This window comes from Cherax quadricarinatus, chromosome 4 (genome assembly GCF_038502225.1).
Source record: "Cherax quadricarinatus isolate ZL_2023a chromosome 4, ASM3850222v1, whole genome shotgun sequence".
In the NCBI taxonomy this organism is placed as follows: domain Eukaryota; kingdom Metazoa; phylum Arthropoda; class Malacostraca; order Decapoda; family Parastacidae; genus Cherax; species Cherax quadricarinatus.
Window position 1 is genome coordinate 69,163,786 of NC_091295.1, and position 18,681 is coordinate 69,182,466.

The 18,681-nt window shown below is 38.3% G+C and overlaps 1 protein-coding gene across 2 annotated transcripts in view; it reads left to right on the forward strand.

Moving 5' to 3' along the window:
* sxc (O-linked N-acetylglucosamine (GlcNAc) transferase sxc) overlaps positions 1 to 18,681 on the forward strand; it is a 119,943-nt gene that overhangs the window by 42,406 nt on the left and 58,856 nt on the right. For both annotated transcript variants that reach the window (XM_070097275.1, XM_070097280.1), the window contains exons 5-6: positions 5,493 to 5,561; positions 7,515 to 7,711. In XM_070097275.1, coding sequence (XP_069953376.1) covers positions 5,493 to 5,561; positions 7,515 to 7,711 — 266 coding nt within the window. The remainder of the gene's footprint in view (positions 1 to 5,492; positions 5,562 to 7,514; positions 7,712 to 18,681) is intronic.

An 18,681-nucleotide genomic window follows, 5' to 3' on the forward strand; every position in this document is an offset into this window, starting at 1 on the left:
TTCCCCTGCTGCTGGCACATCACTCAACAACAACTCCACAATAAAGGTAAGTGGCAATTAATTATTATTTATTTTGCATGTCCCATTCGTTTCCATATAAGGAAATGTATATTTCATGTAAATTTTTTTTTTTTTTCAGACATTGGGGTGTCAGGAACGGATTAATTCTATTTCCATTACAGTGGACCCCCGGTTTACGATATTTTTTCATTTCAGAAGTATGTTCAGGTGCCAGTACTGACTGAATTTGTTCCCATAAGGAATATTGTGAATTAGATTAGTCCATTTCAGACCCCCAAACACACACGTACAAACCCACTTACATAAATACACTTACATAATTGGTCGCATTGGGAGGTGATCGTAAAGCGGGGGTCCACTGTATTTCTTATAGGGAAAATTAACTCGACCAATGGCAATTTCGACCAACAGCAAGCCCTCTGGAATGGATTAATGCCGTTGGTTGAGGGTCCACTGTATTTCATGTAAAAAAATTATTTTGTTTAATACTTTTGGGTGTCTGGAAGGGATTAATTGGATTTCCATTATTTCTTATGGGGAAATTTAATTCGGCTAACGTCCAAATTGGTTAAAGGCGAGCTCTCTGGAATGGATTAATGCCATTACCTGAGGGTCCACTGTATACTATGGAGGTGTGGTAGCCGGGCGGAGGGAAAACATTACGTCACTCCCCTTAATACATAACGCTTTTGTTTACAATTCTCGGCTTGAATTATTCGTTACTTCTTCCTTTGTTTATGATGGCATCTAAAGGTAGTTGTTAGAAACTGATTAAACTCGGTGAACATGGTATGTCGATGGTAATAATATGGCTCTGGACTACATTAAATATCGTGTAGCTATGTAGCCCAGGCGGACTACATAACCTACATTATTATTATAACTGATAATTATACGTATGTGTACCTGTATCTGAGTATGCCTTCACTCAAGGCGTCATTTCTTCTAAAAATAATGTTACATGAGAGTGGGAGTGTTTCTCTTTATTTCTTCTACTGTATGAACTTGGAGACAACTTGTATACAATGTAAAGTGACGAAAACCAGACACTTTCGTCTGGTTTGTTTACATTACGTGTGGGTGGGGTGGGGATGGCTTCCCTGGCTGGATTCCATACTTCCCAAACCTGACTTCCTTCAAATAAAACTCACCTCTCGCCCTACTTTAAGACTACAAATATTTTAAGATGATTACTGAATGTACTGTACATATGTTTTATCACTCTGGAGAGCTTTAATTAAATGTAGTACATTACATGTGGGTGGGGTGGGCTGACCTTGCTGGCTACCATACCTCCCAAACCTGACTTCCTACAAAATAAACTCACCTCACACCCTACATTAAGAATACAAATATTTACATATTTTACATTTAGTAATATATATAGGAGAAGGGGTTACTAGCCCCTTGCTCCCGGCATTTTAGTCGCCTCTTACAATACGCATAGCTTAGGGGGAAGAATTCTGTTCCACTTCCCCATGGAGGTAAGAGGAAATGAACAAGAACAAGAACTAGAAAGAAAATAGAAGAAAACCAAGAGGGGTGTGTGTATGTATGTATGTATGTATGTATGTATGTAATATATATATATATATATATATATATATATATATATATATATATATATATATATGCATGCTTGTACATGTATATGTAGTGCGACCTAAGTGTAAGTAGAAGTAGCAAGACGTACCTGAAATCTTGCATGTGTATGAGACAAAAAAAAAAAAGACACCAGCAATCCTACCATCGTGTAAAACAATTACAGGCTTCCATTTTACACTCACTTGGCAGGATGGTAGTACCTCCCTGGGCAGTTGCTGTCTACCAACCTACTACCTAGGACAATGAATACTTTTTTTTTTTTTTTCTCAACAAGTCAATCGTCTCCCACCGAGGCAGGGTGACCCAAAAAAGAAAGAAAATCCCCAAAAAGAAAATACTTTCATCATCATTCAACACTTTCACCACACTCACACATTATCACTGCTTTTGCAGAGGTGCTCAGAATACAACAGCTTAGAAGCATATACGTATAAAGATACACAACATATCCCTCCAAACTGCTAATATCCCAAACCCCTCCTTTAAAGTGCAGGCATTGTACTTCCCATTTCCAGGACTCAAGTCTGACTATATGAAAATAACCGGTTTCCCTGAATCCCTTCACTAAATATTACCCTGCTCACACTCCAACAGATCGTCAGGTCCCAAGTATCATTTGTCTCCATTCACTCCTATCTAACACGCTCATGCACGCTTGCTGGAAGTCCAAGCCCCTCGCCCACAAAACCTCCTTTACCCCCTCTTTCCAACCCTTTCGAGGACGACCTCTACCCCTCTTTCCTTCCCCTATAGATTTATATGCTTTCGATGTCATTCTACTTCGCTCCATTCTCTCTAAATGACCAAACCACCTCAACAACCCCTCTTCTGCCCTCTGACTAATGCTTTTATTAATTCCACACCTTCTCCTAATTTCCACACTCCGAATTTTCTGCATAATATTTACACCACACATTGCCCTTAGACAGGACATCTCCACTGCCTCTAACCGTCTCCTCGCTGCTGCATTTACCACCCAAGCTTCACATCCATATAAGAGTGTTGGTACTACTATACTTTCATACATTCCCTTCTTTGCCTCCATAGATAACGTTTTTTGACTCCACATATACCTCAACGCACCACTCACCTTTTTTCCCTCATCAATTCTATGATTAACCTCATCCTTCATAAATCCATCCGCCGACACTTCAACTCCCAAGTATCTGAAAACATTCACTTCTTCCATACTCCTCCTCCCCAATTTGATATCCAATTTTTCTTTATGTAAATCATTTGATACCCTCATCACCTTACTCTTTTCTATGTTCACTTTCAACTTTCTACCTTTACACACATTCTCAAACTCATCCACTAACCTTTGCAATTTTTCTTTAGAATCTCCCATAAGCACAGTATCATCAGCAAAAAGTAACTGTGTCAATTCCCATTTTGAATTTGATTCCCCATAATTTAATCCCACCCCTCTCCCGAACACCCTAGCATTTACTTCTTTTACAACCCCATCTATAAATATATTAAACAACCATGGTGACATTACACATCCCTGTCTAAGACCTACTTTTACCGGGAAGTATTCTTCCTCTCTTCTACATACCCTAACCTGAGCCTCACTATCCTCATAAAAGCTCTTTACAGCATTTAGTAACTTACCACCTATTCCGTATACTTGCAACATCTGCCACATTGCTCCTCTATCCACTCTATCATATGCCTTTTCTAAATCCATAAATGCAATAAAAACTTCCCTACCTATATCTAAATACTGTTCACATATATGCTTCAATGTAAACACCTGATCTACACATCCCCTACCCACTCTGAAACCTCCTTGCTCATCTGCAATCCTACATTCTGTCTTACCTCTAATTCTTTCAATTATAACCCTACCGTATACTTTTCCTGGTATACTCAGTAAACTTATTCCTCTATAATTTTTACAGTCTCTTTTGTCCCCTTTCCCTTTATATAAAGGGACTACACATGCTCTCCTCCAATCCCTAGGTACCTTCCCCTCTTTCATACATTTATTAAACAAAAGTACCAACCACTCCAACACTATATCCCCCCTGCTTTTAACATTTCTGTCATGATCCCATCAGTTCCAGCTGCTTTACCCCCTTTCATTTTATGTAATGCCTCACGTACCTCCACCGCACTTACATTCTGCTCTTCTTCACTCCTAAAAGATGGTATACCTCCCTGGCCAGTGCATGAAATTACCGCCTCCCTTTCTTCCTCAACATTTAAAAGTTCCTCAAAATATTCTCGCCATCTACCTAATACCTCCCTCTCCCCATCTACTAACTCCCCTACTCTGTTTTTAATTGACAAATCCATACTTTCCCTAGGCTTTCTTAACTTGTTTAACTCGCTCCAAAATTTTTTCTTATTTTCATTAAAATTTCTTGACAGTGCCTCTCCCACTCTTTCATCTGCTCTCCTTTTGCACTCTCTCACCACTCTCTTCACCTTTCTTTTACTCTCCATATACTCTGCTCTTCTTATAACACTTCTGCTTTGTAAAAACCTCTCGTAAGCTACCTTTTTCTCTTTTATCACACCCTTTACTTCATCATTCCACCAATCACTCCTCTTTCCTCCTGCCCCCACCCTCCTATGACCACAAACTTCTGCCCCACATTCTAATACTGCATTTTTAAAACTATTCCAACCCTCTTCAACCCCCCCCCCCCCCCCCACTACTCATCTTTGCACTAGCCCACCTTTCTGCCAATAGTCGCTTATATCTCGCCCGAACTTCCTCCTCCCTTAGTTTATACACTTTCACCTCCCTCTTACTTGTTGTTGCCACCTTCCTCTTTTCCCATCTCCCTCTTACTCTAACTGTAGCTACAACTAAATAATGATCTGATATATCAGTTGCCCCTCTATAAACGTGTACATCCTGGAGCCTACCCATCAACCTTTTATCCACCAATACATAATCTAACAAACTACTTTCATTATGTGCTACATCATACCTTGTATATTTATTTATCCTCTTTTTCATAAAATATGTATTACTTATTACCAAATTTCTTTCTACACATAGCTCAATTAAAGGCTCCCCATTTACATTTACCCCTGGCATCCCAAATTTACCTACTACTCCCTCTATAACATTTTTACCCACTTTAGCATTGAAATCCCCAACCACCATTACTGTCACACTTGATTCAAAACTCCTCACGCATTCACTCAACATTTCCCAGAATCTCTCTCTCTCCTCTACACTTCTCTCTTCTCCAGGTGCATACACGCTTACTATAACCCACTTTTCACATCCAATCTTTATTTTACTCCACATAATCCTTGAATTTATACATTTGTAGTCTTTCTTTTACTTATGTTACAGTAATTGTTGTAAGTTGTAGTAATCCTCAGAATTTGGAAATAAGTAACATTGTCTGACTATATTGCATTATTCTAGGTTCGTTTGAAATGGTGTGCTTTTTCACTGAATTCCATTGTTGGTATCGTGAAACTATAATAAACCTTGAATAAATAAGGCATCTTCCTGTCAGTTCCACAGGCTGTTTTCTGGTTGTGGAACAATAGGTCCTGATTTAAATGTTTACTTCTGATAGTCAGGAAGTGTTAATTGGATGCATTGTGTGAACCCAACTGGTCTTTGATTGTTTCAAAGGCATGAAGAGGTAGGATACCCAAACAGTTGTGCTGAGGTCAAAAATATTGGTATGTGGCATTTTTGAAGGCACAGAAAATTTTGTACTAGTATGTTGGACACAGTCATCATATTCGTACTCGTGTCTGACATGGTTAAGGTGGTTACAACTAGATAGGATTATTCATTTTTTTGTCATTTTGTTGATAATTTGTATTTTAAGTATATTAACATCTTGCTTATGTTCCTATCTTTTTAATCTTTAATTTTTTTTCAGGATCTGTATTGTGTACGGAGCGATTTGGGTAATCTTTTGAAGGCCCTTGGAAGACTGGATGAAGCAAAGGTATGTGGCCTTTCAAGGTGTGAAGGCCTTTTCCATGCCATGCCTTTTCTCTTCACCATGTAAAATTTACTGCAGCATTGTCTTCTTTAATCATAGCAAAAAATAATCCACTGACCTACGGACTATTTAGAATTTCCTTGACCTTCCTTTAACCTCTGGATGGGATCATTGTTAGTATCTCTGCCTTTCATCAGCTGTTAACCTAGAGGAATTGCTCATTTTTTTAAATATTCAAAAATTTATTTCATTATCACTTTAACTTCTGGGAACTGTTTGAGCAAGGGGTTATGGCCAAGTTAGTGATAACTGCGTAATGTATACAATGAAAGCCAGCATTTAGTGTTGAAGGATGTCTTTTTTGGATACAAGTAATTAGCAGCATATTCATTGTCAAGTTATGGAAGAATTTGTTAAGCCTTTTTCCACCACTAAATGCAGACTTTTGGCGCGTGCGTACCGGATTATAATCCGCGATGAAGAGTTTTGCCTTTTGAAATCTAGCAGAGGGTAAGTGAAGGATCTGCGCTGTAGATCCATGTGACTCCACAGTGGTATGTTGAGCCAGGCTTGTGCTCTTTTGCCTAGTCTTGCTCAACACCATTGCAGCGCATGCATGATGATTCAGTCCTCAAGGAATACCATAAGTAAAATAAAAGCTTATTTTTCCTTATGTTGAATAAACAGTGTCACTTTTTTTTCAGAATGGTTATCAGCTATAAATTTTTAACTGTTTTACAATATATATACAATTACTAATGTGCTTCTCCTAGAGGGCTGGAAGGTTGAGTCACATACAGTACTTACTTTCTAGCACTGCAGCTGTTTTGTATTACATGTCTCTTGGTTGTTTAGCACCTTGACCAGTTCAAAGGAGCAATTTTTTTTTGGCTTTCTAAATAAGATGAATTGTACCTCAAAACAGTCGCATGAAGTTCCTCTTGGTTTTTGCTATTTATTATTTCTTCTCAAACTTTGTCAATACTAGTTCCCTAAAACAGTGAAATAGAGATGCAGATTGTATCTTGAGTTTCTGAACTGTGAAGAAAATGCACTTCGATGCTTGGGCTTTCGTTCAAGTACTACTGCACATCTGTTCTGGCAGTCGATGGAATTTTTTTGTGCTTTATTGAAAAGGTAAAGCCAGTTTTTCTCTGAATCCAGAAACCCCAGGCATCCTGGTACAGAACCGTGACAAGAGCTGTTACTACAAGCCACACTAATCAGATTTGTTTTTACTTTTCTTCCCTTGGTCGTAATAGATGTTGAGGCTGTACAGCCCTACTCCTCTGCAGAGGTCGTCTTGAAGAAGCCTTCGTTATTCCTGGAGCACTTAAGATGTAGGTGGACCTGCCGGGAAGCGCCATATAAGGGTTTGTATTAAGAGGGAAAGCTGAAGGAGCTCCTCAGGGGAAAGATTTTTTAGGGGCACGCGTCCTATTCGGCAATAGATGAGATTTAATGTGAAAACAGTTTTAATGCCCCATCAAGAAAAGCAGTTAGCCTCCGAAACAGATTTTTTCATGGGTTTAAAATTGTTTGGGTTATTGTAATTTTTTATGGGATACAGTATTTTGATGTTGAAACTGGGAAAATTTAAGGGTCAATAACTGTTGGAGGCTGACACATTTCAAGTGTAAGATTTTAAAATCCTGGGCAGCGCTTGCGTAGGAGAGGGCGAAATGCGCGGGAACGCAATAGGGCGGACTTTTTCATTGTCACTGCTTATGTGTGTGCATGGATTAAGAATTATTTTCATCTAGAATTATTTTTACTTAACTTAATTTTCTCATGTGCAGAACATCTTATGCACCCATCAGCTCTGGCAGAGAGGTCGTGTCGCAAGCGAGCGTTTAGGCTGCGGCGCATTAGGCGAGCGAGTAGGGCGTTTTTTTCATATTCTTGAACCATATCTAATCTTTTGTTTTCTTCCCCTCCCTCTCCTCAATTGTCTAGGCGTGTTACTTAAAAGCCATAGAAACTCGACCAGACTTCGCTGTGGCTTGGAGCAACCTTGGATGTGTCTTCAATGCCCAGGGCGAGATTTGGCTTGCTATTCATCACTTTGAAAAAGCCGTTGCTTTAGATCCCAATTTCCTTGATGCATACATCAATCTTGGCAACGTTTTGAAAGAAGCTCGCATCTTTGACAGGTACAGTGCACACTTTCAGTTTTATGAATGTTGAAAGAGAATACAGTGCTCCCAACAAATTTGCAGGGCTGTACTTGAAATTTTCTGATTACATTTAACAATTGTTATTGAGGGTTTGTTATGAATATTTAAAATTTTCCTGCTGCACAACATATAATTTTAAAATTAACAAAAGTTTCCCTCGAACTTATTGGATTTCCCCCTCAGCTAAATTTTTTGTTATTTTGTCACATTCTTTCGAATGTGACTATAAATGCAGTTAGTGCAATATTCAAGAGAGATGTAGCAATATTTGTTATGAATATTAATAAAACAATTTTTTTTTTAAAGGAATAGTCAAATTAACAATAGGATTTTTCTTAAAATGGTCTGTAGGAGTTTTTGGGGTATGGCTTATTGTTGTATATGCATTTTTTTTTTCATTACCCATTTTGTTTTGCTGTGTAACATGACCAGTCAGTTGTAACTCAGTCATAGGATTTCATTCGATGTGTGTTCACTGGATTTAACATGCTTAAATGTGCTTGCATGCTTGCCACTCTTACAACTGACAAAATTAATGAGGTTAACTTTATACCTAGTGATGGCAAAAAAAAAAATTAAACCAAAAAGTCTATAGCTTTTTCCAGTGGCCTTGATTGATTTCCCATACCTTAAGCTGTTTTCTTGGGTTCACAGATCTCGTGTTAATCATTACGAGTGCTATTGGTGATGCCTGAAGAAGTGAATTTTTTTTTTTTCTTATTTACCTCAGGAATGTATAGGACTGTATCCTGTGAATTTGAAGGGAGCACTGTATAGAAATGTAGCATGCATGTTTGAATATTTGTCGTAATTAATACCATACTGTATGTTGAATTGTACTTGTTGATTAAGTAAATCCTAGTTTGGAACTGTCATATGTTGCATGGTTTTTCAATGCAATCTTAAAAGCAAACTAAAAATTAAAATTTGGCAAAACAGACTGAGCTCACAGATACTTTAGTTGTGCTATACTGTATGGTTTGGTGATGTACAGTATAGCGTGAAGTGTCCAGGACATTTCGCTCTTCTTCTCTAGAAGGCACCTCACTGTCTAGTGGATATAATCAAGAATGCTTAGTCTTTTCCCAGTCACAATTGCCAGTGTTTCTGCCTTATTAGCTTGGCTTGACTGTTGCAGTCCATGTTGATACCATATTTACCAACTCTTTATTCATATTAATATCATTTTCATATTTGCATATTACCCATGGTACCCAAGAAAATAACTGGTATTACCAGAAGTGTCATCATGATTGTCCAATTTTATAAATATATGTATAAAAAAAAGGTAGTTGTTGAATAACCTCTGATGAGGTGCTCTTGTATTGTAGTAGACATGTGCGTCTGGAGTTCACAAATTTACAATTCATAGAATTGTAAAGAATGAGAAATCCACGTGACTGTGTACCATTTATAATAGTGATGCTATAGAATAGACGAGTAGGTCATCTGGAAAAATAAATAGTATGCAAAATGCTTAAATGGTATGAAAATTTTTCTTGTTTTCATAATAAATTGCATTTTTGTAGCGGGATATCCAGAAGAAACCCTTTTAGTCTGCCTATTCTGTTGAGAGAAATTGGGTGTGCAGTAGGTCTTTTATTTCCCTTAATATTGCCACTTGGCGCCACTACCCAAAGATCACCTAAAGCTAGGCACTGCTGATCTTCGAACAGTTCATTGCTTCCCTCATGAACTTGCCACTGGGCACTGCTGCTCTTTGAAAAGTTCTGTGTTGCCTCTTGAGTGACTTGATATTGGGCGTGAAAAGCTCAGTTTTGCTTTGAGTGATTTGTTTTTGGATACTGCTGCCTCTGTGCGAACTGGCTCTGCTGCTCTCACGCCCCATCTCTGGTGCTCTCCGTGTGACTCATCTCTGCTGCTCTACAAACGACCCATCTCTGCTGCTCTCCAAGTGACTCGTCATCGCTGCTCTCCAGGTGACTCGTCATCGCTGCTCTCCAGGCGACTTGTCATTGCTGCTCTCCAAGCGACTTGTCATTGCTGCTCTCCAGGCGACTTGTCATTGCTGCTCTCCAGGCGACTTGTCATTGCTGCTCTCCAGGCGACTTGTCATTGCTGCTCTCCAGGCGACTTGTCATTGCTGCTCTCCAGGCGACTTGTCATTGCTGCTCTCCAGGCGATTCGTCATCGCTGCTCTCCAGGCGACTCGTCATCGCTGCTCTCCAGGCGACTCGTCATCGCTGCTCTCCAGGCGACTCGTCATCGCTGCTCTCCAGGCGACTCGTCATCACTGCTCTCCAGGCGACTCGTCATCGCTGCTCTCCGGGTGACTCTTCATCGCTGCTCTCCGGGTGACTCTTCATCGCTGCTCTCCGGGTGACTCTTCATCGCTGCTCTCCGGGTGACTCTTCATCGCTGCTCTCCAGGCGACTCGTCATCGCTGCTTTCCGGGCAACTCGTCATCGCTGCTCTCCAGGCGACTCGTCATCGCTGCTCTCCAGGCGACTCGTCATCGCTGCTCTCCAGGCGACTCGTCATCGCTGCTCTCCGGGCGACTCGTCATCGCTGCTCTCCGGGCGACTCGTCATCACTGCTCTCCTGGCGACTCATCATCGCTGCTCTCCAGGCGACTCATCATCGCTGCTCTCCAGGCGACTCGTCATTGCTGCTCTCCAGGCGACTCGTCATCGCTGCTCTCCAGGTGACTCGTTATCGCTGCTCTCAAAGCGACTTCATTGCTGCTCTCCAAGCAACTCTTCATTGCTGCTTTCCAAGCCGCCACCCGCCTCCACCGCCCACCTCAGCAATCCATGTATGGTGTCTTTCAAGAGACCAGCCTCTTCTGCCCTTTGGGCACTTTCATGCTGGATGTTAATCCCTGTCAAGTGACTGGTGATCACTGCTGCCTTCTTGAGCTACTTCCCTGTTGTCACTGCTACTCATTGGTGTGATTTTCTGGTGTCTGCTAATTCAGTGGCTTGCCAGTGTTGTCTTCACTTGTGATATGCTGCTGCTGCCCTCATCTGCAACTCACTGCTGCTGATCTTGTTCGAGAGTGTCCACTTCTGCCCTAGTTTACAACTTTGCTTCTGACCTCGTATGTGACTAGCCTCTGCTGCCCTCATCTGCAACTTGCTGTTGATTGTATCATCGTCTGCTGCTCACTGCTTCTGTTACCCACTTGCGTAACCCAGCATTGGGCATCACTTATTTGGGGCTTCTTTTAAATACTGGGTGTGCTTTGTTGAATGATAGCAGTAAAATCATGAACTAGGTTTATAAATGGATTGTTTTTGTATCTTATTCGTAATGTTGCAGATACTTTTGTTGACATTTTTTCAGTATCTGGTTCATTTATTTTTATTAAAAATTTTTGCTGAAAATACTAATTGTTCATTTTTTCTAGACTAGTTTCACCTTTAAAATATTTTGACCTTTTTGGGTTAAAGTGAGATTTTGATTACTTAATTGAGAATTAAACAAAATTTATAATGCATGTGTGATGAGATTGCTAACTATGAACTTTACACTGTAAGCTCTCAAAACTGATTATTTTATGCCTCTTAAATAAATACTTGGTGTGTAAAGTTCACAGCGACACCTTGTCACAAGCCAGTAAAAAGTTTAAAGTGGAGTAATATGATCCTCTGTTGTCTCACTAGGTCTGACACAGGAATATACAGTATAGTGGATTGCAAGAGTTCATGCCACCTAATTGGAAGAGAACAATTGGAAAAAATAAGCAGATATATACAAGAAGTTTAAATTAGTAGAACAATGAGCCTAAGTGGACACAGTGAGAGAGATTAAGAGGAGTAAATCAAAATTAAATAACTAGTAAACTAATTCTTAATGGAAAGTGTAATATTTAGAAGCAAGTCGAGTGATAATGCAGTGATGGGGGTGTGTTGGAATAAACAATTAGATGAATAACCTATAGGAAGTATAGTAGGGAGGGTTACGCGCACACACACTCACACTTTCACACTCGTACCTATATACATGTATTTTCATTATTAATATATACATACGTAGACAGTAGACTCTCGCATATTGCACATCCACAGATAGCATTTTCAATAAGTCGTGATTGAAATATAGCACCCAAGTCCACATTATAGTGCAGGAAGGTGACCAATGATAACACCATAGTTTAACAAAACAAGCAGGGAGGCAGTGCATGAAGGCTAGCAACCATAATTACATTTAATGCACATTAATGTACTGCTGTATTTCTATGGTTGTTTACTATATTGGTGGTTGATAATTGTGTGAAAATCTAATACATGAGAAAGTTATGTAGTTAATGTATAATCTTCACTAGTATAGTTGTGGTCACCAGAGCTTGCGTTGTATAGATTGTATCAGTGCTTCCAGTTGTAGGGCTCTTTCAGTCATAGCCCTTGATGAGCAAACCTCCCACACCATTTTATACAATATTACTTGTTTCTCGTAGTTATTATTTTATCATGCATTTATTTTTAGTATATGTTTGGTATTGGTATGGTGAGTTCCTGTATGTTTGGTATAATTTGTTGAGGAAATGTGGCTTGCTTTTACCAATGTTGACGGCAGGTGATGATAGTAACTGATTGGTATAGTAGTTGTTAACCCCCAAACGGTCCAAACGTATATATACGTTCACTCGCGTAGCGCCCCAAATTTTTTGAGGAAAAAAAATCCTTTCTTTTAAAAGGGAAAAAAAGAGCATATGGTTCCCAGGCATCCCCAATTATTTTAATATGGCACACAGCGAGTGCTCACACCCATTCTCTCATGTCTAGGTGACTCAGGCTTATTGTGGCAATGTTGAATGAATGACAAAGAAAACGTATATATACGTTTGGGGCGCTACGCGCATGAACGTATATATACGTTTGGACCGTTTAAGGGTTAATGCCTGCTACATGTTTGCTCAGGTATTGTACACAGCCAGATCAATCCTCTCCACATATTTCCAGATCAACAGGTAATAGCAGTTAAAATGTAAGGCATGAAAAACTTTTATTTTTGACAAATTACAAAGTCTTTTTTTAGTATCAGACTGTAACCTTACTCTTCAGTGTTCTTCAGTTCCCGTTTCACAATTTCATGTACAGCCCCATTTTTCAGAAATGTAACTTGTGTGAAATGTGAGAGTCTACTGTATATAATAATCGACTTGGAGGTTTAGAAATAATGCAGATATCTTCGATCTAACTAGAAACCATCCTTGGGCGATACTAAACTAGATGGCAGGAAGCAACTTGTGCATTTATAGTACTGTAGTTAAGTATCAACTGAGAAGGTTCTCTAGTTGGACTAAAGTCTTGGAATTGTATCTGTATGGTTAAATGTGGGTTATTCTTATATATTTCCCATGCAATCAGTGTAAGGTTCACTACTCTGTATGTTTGTACAGTGTATATATAATGTGTGTGCATGCATGTGTAAGAATAACTTGTATTCAGTGGTACAGAAATAACACAAATATTTTTGGTCTGACTAGAATCTCGCCTCGGGTAATACTGGGCTAGATGAAAGGAAGCCCTTACATATACATTTACAATACTGTAGTTTGGTATTGCTTGAGGAGGGTCAATACAAAGTGAAAGTTTCTGTAATTTATGCCATGTAATGTGTCGCTTCTCACATCGTTGTTGGAAGGTGCATGTTACAGATACCCTAAGATTTGTATAAATATCCTAACCATCACCTCATTCATCTGTGAATGTCACTTCCATTATTTCTTGGAAGTTGCTACGCTTGTCCATATATAGAAGATTTGAGAACTCTCATTCTTGGCAAAAAAAAATAATTTTTGCTAAATTTTGTCTGTACAAATATGTAATGTATTACAGTAGTTCTTTTGTTTTCTGCAATATTTTTATTTTGTAATTAACTGGAGTTATTAATTTGCCCCATTAGTTTTATTTAGAAATTAGAATATGCATTTACTTGAAACAGCATAAAACTGATTAAGAATTTGTTAACATATATTACTGCATGTGTAGCTTTTTCCAGTTTTGTATATAAGAGGAAAATTGTAGAGTAAGACTTATTATGACTGTACACGTTGTCATACAATGTGAAAACCGTTCAAATATTTCTTAGCATTTTTTGTAAATCTTAACCTGTTGTAACACGTATTAAAGCACTTTCTCTGCATGTGCCATAATGTATGTGTGCAAGGAAGATGTGTGTGTGTGTGTGTGTGCGCGCGTGCGCGCGCAAGATTAAGTGAATTTGAGATTATTAACAGTTTTTGTGTTAATATTTTATTTTGAACTGTTAATATAAGTTAAGAGAATATGACAAATTAGCTTATTAGGGTATTTGTACTTTGATGATATTTGTATAATTTACTTTCGCAATTGAAGGTAGGTGTTGACGGAAATACAAAGCAAGGAAACCCTCCATACCTGTAACATGTTAAGATTCATGTGTACATGTACATACCTTGTTTCAGTGGAAAGTGAAGTTAAGTTCACTGATCAGACTCGTAAAGAAGTGAAAGTTTGTTGTGAGCTACACAGATTTCCAAAATTTTGCCGTTAAAATGTTTGCCTTTATTGTACTCTCTCTCTCTTTACAATCTTCATGTGACTGCAATCTAATGTGCATGGTCTCAGGAACATCTTTGTTAGTGTCATATACTTGAGAGAGAAAGGTGTTGCTGTCAGCAGCACAGGTTGAAGAAATGACTAAGCCATTAAAAGGAACACTTGAACAGTTAGATTATACTGTAGCTTGTTATATTCTGTCCAGCTGGAGTGATGTTAGTGCTGGTGTTGGGATTTGGTAATGACAACTCTTGGAGATTCTCCATGGGGAAGTGGAAAAGAATTCTTCTGTAAGCCATGCGTGTCGTAAGTGGTGACTAAAATGCCATGACCAAGGAACTAGTAACCCCTTCTGCATAAATTACGGCCGCTCCTCACTTTGCGACTTACTCGTTTACCGATGACTCGGACTTACAACGGGCTCTCTGACCAGTATGCATACCAAAATAATGTATGTTAGAGCTGATTTCCTCTATTCTGTTTATTACAATATACAGTACACTACTGTATAAACATTTAAAAATATACCAGAAATATTATAAATGGTGCAAAGGTAACATTAAAACAATATCAAAGATGATTGACACAAACTCACTACCATTATACTGTGCTCCTCACTTAGCGACAAATTCGTTTACTAATGAGGTCTTAGGAACGGTACTCCGTTGTTAAGTGAAGCGAGGCTGTACTAAATTTATAAAGAAAAACTTTAGTGTTTCTTTTTGCGTCACCCTGCCACGGTGGGATATTGCCGATTTATTGAAAAAAAAAAATCCTGGAGATATGTCATTGCATGTTGTGGGTGGGAGGGAGGAAGCAACAGGCTCGCTTTTACAAAGGCACAAATTGTGGAATTTTGGGAGTGACAAACTCTCAGCTATATGAAGTTTACTTCTGAAAATAAGTATAGTACTATTCTGTCAATTTTCTCAAAAATATTTTTATATGATTTTGTTTGTGTAGCAGGATGTTAAAACTCTTCATTTTTCGTTGCTCCTGTCTTGTAATGTGCTAGTATGACTGTGGATTAATGAATAGGTATTGCAGATTATTTGTATTGATGTAAGTATTAATGCCATATATGGTAAGAAGTGTTGGATTGTTTCTATTTAATAGTGCTGACACAGTAATTTTATTACTCCATATTATTATTTGGTCTTGTTAAAAAATGAAGTTTCTCAAGAATTACAGTACAGTAATCCCTCTCTTTCTACAAATATTTTATGCTATGCTACATATTTACTAGTAATTATTTCAAACTCAGTGGCCATCCCCTGCCAAGGCAAGGTGGTGCTAATTTGTGATACAAATTTTCTGTGCTTAGCACAGTTTGCAAAATGTAATGAAGAATTATAATATAAAGAATCACTGGTAAGTGTTGATAGCCTGATAGATATTACTGTAGCTGCCATGAGCCTGGAACACATCTGCATAAAGTGAGGGATGCCTGTACATGTTTCATACATGTTATGACTTGTAAGCTTACATATACAGGAGGTTCCCAACTTACAAACAAGTTACATGCTGATTTGTTAGTTTGCAAATAAGTTGCATGTATTTAAAGCAGTAGTAAAAGAATGGCAGTTTCACACAAGCTCACTCTGTAGCAAGTGTAAAACTTGAATGATTCTTAAGTGCCAAGTTTGTAAAGACATATACGTGTAATGTTAGGTGTTTGTAAGTTAGGGACCTGTTGTACTGTACTAGATAATGGAAGTATTTCATTGCTTGTAACATGAAGGAAATTTATCTCCTAGACTCAGAAACGGTATATTAACAACAACAACAAAAAAAAAAAGACTGCCAGAAAATGAAAATGACTATTAGTGAAATAGAGATGACATTCTGCTTGAGTATTACTCTTACAAGTATAAGAACATTATACATCATACTTGGTTAGATACATTAACATGTAACCCAGGGATGGTATGTATATTATGATGGACTATCAATGTGTCGTCGTTTATACCATCGTGAACATCGCTACTCCCGAGGAAGATGTACGGACAATTGCACAAAAAAATGGCTGTTTAGGGTGCATTGCAGGCCTCGTGAAAAAGCTGAGTACCAATTCTTTTGCTTGAATGTGTTTGTGTTATGTATGCAAATTGTGGTGGAAATGAAATGGGTTCAGTGTGTGAATGTTGTCAAAGTGCTGCAGTTAGTCCCACTGTTCATTTAGTATGTTAGAAACTTATTCTCCAGAATGGATAGAGCTTGTTTCATTAATCTTTAACATTTTGCACATGTACTAAATGAAAATGTGAAAATATTTTTAAAAGTTTAAAAAATCTTAATTCAGAAAACAATTTTGTGTATCAGAAAGCTATTTTGTACTGTATATACATTACATATGCATTGTTCATTATGCATGTATTTCAACTAACCTACTACAACTACCGGTATATCTTACGCATACAGTAGTTACAGTATAACGTTCTCCAAAAATGAACAAATCTGTAGCATGATTTATTCACTTATAGCTCAGTTGAAATTTTAATGTTGCTGCATTACACATGGTAAACTCTTAAAGGAGTATATTATTATTTTGTAAGTCAATAATTACAATATCTGTACATTTGAAAACTCTACTGTAATTACAAGTTGATTTCCCTGTTGCAAATTAGTTTTGAGTGTTGTTTAAGTATGAAAACTATAATTCATAAGATACTTTTGTTTTAATACCGTGAAATTAAGAAGTATAATCCACTTGTTCAAACCTCAACATTTTTAATTAATTACAGTATTTTAAAATACAGACATAAGCTATTTTTAATAAAATAAACTGTCATGACATCCTTAGAAATTTGAGAATTTTTTTTATAAAATTAAGGAAGTGTTGCAATGTAATAAAAATACGAGTATATAGTTTATGCCCAAACTAGTAGGCATTAAAGTGGACACTTACAAAAAATGTTAATGTTAAAACTGCAATAAGCACCACATTTCTACACATCAGCATTTCTTGATGCTGGAATGATTCAGTTTTGTTACATTTGTATTGTTTGATGCTGCTTTTTTGTTTTTAAGTATCCAACAATATTGACAATTCTGAGCTTTTATCTCGGCTTCCGAAGAATACTGTAGAAGAATTATGGTAGAGAACTGTAAAGCAACAAAATATTTTTTGGTAGTTTTATGAGGTATACCATGTTAGCAAAAACATTCTTAATAGTACACTGAGGGCCCACTATTTACGGTGTGTGTGTTCCCAAGTACACGTGAACAGTTAATCTGCGAAAGATCATTGTAATGTTATTGTGTTTGTGATGGTTAAGTGTGTGGTAGTGCATGCATTTGCTATCACAATCAGTAATTTGCTATTGACTGCCTCCTTCATGAGCATGTTGGTGTTAGCATACAGAATGCTGTTGTAAGTTCTCCCCCCTTTCCCCTCTTCCATTATCAAAACTAGAGAGGATAGTTAAAATATTGAGCAGTATTGCTGCCCGTAAACACTACATGATTACAACACGTGCATGGATAATAACAAAGTTGTACAGACAGTTTTGTTGTGTGGTGGCATATTGTGGAGGATGGTAGTGAAGTGTTGTAACTTGTGTTGAGGGGTAAAAGATGGTGAAATTTCATGAAAAAAAAAAAAAAGAGAATCTAAGAGAAAATGTAGAGGAAAGTGAATGAAAGGAAATGAGACTTTTGTAGCTAGTACAATTGGCCACTAAATTCTGGGGACAATATTCCCAGGAAATGAAAATGTTTTCAACCAGAAATGTAAATAAGCAACAGAAGTTTGCCACAGTCAGCAGTGTTTCATTTGTTCAAGTAAGAAGGCAGAATCTAGAAACATGAAAGCTTGTGATAATTATAGATCAGCAATTCCAGAAAACTGGTGAGTCCTCTGGAAGTGTTGTCTTTGGTAGAAGAGAAGCTGAAATGGATACAAAACAGCCAAGGCAAAGCCACAACCAAAGCACTTGAATATCTTGAATTTTAATTCCTCACTGAACATATGATGAATTCAGAACTGGAAAGACACATTAACCAAACAGATAGGGGTGAGTGAAGGGATTCAGGAAAACTGGCTAGCTGAATTTGAGTCCTGATGGAGGAAAGTACAGTACTTGCGCTTTGAAGGGGAGAGAGGATGTTGCGGTCGTCTGAACTGTGGTGTCTGCACCCTTCTGGCCTCTTCAAGGGGGGCTCCTTGGCGTGGTGAAGAGGCTGTTGGTCTGAGGAATTAGACCTGTTGGTCTCCTTCCTCAGACCGAAAATAATTACCCCCCAATCCCCCCTTCCCTATCCCATCATCCCCATCCTCCCCTTTTTCCTTTCCTCCCCACCCCTCCCTTTTGCCCTTCCTCTTTTCGCCTTTGGGTTTTTTCCCACAGGCACGCTAGTTCCTAGGTAGGGGAAAGGGTACCAGGGTCCATCCCATTCCGTTGAGGTTCTTGGCGGTGGCGTAGTTTGCTGTGGAATCTG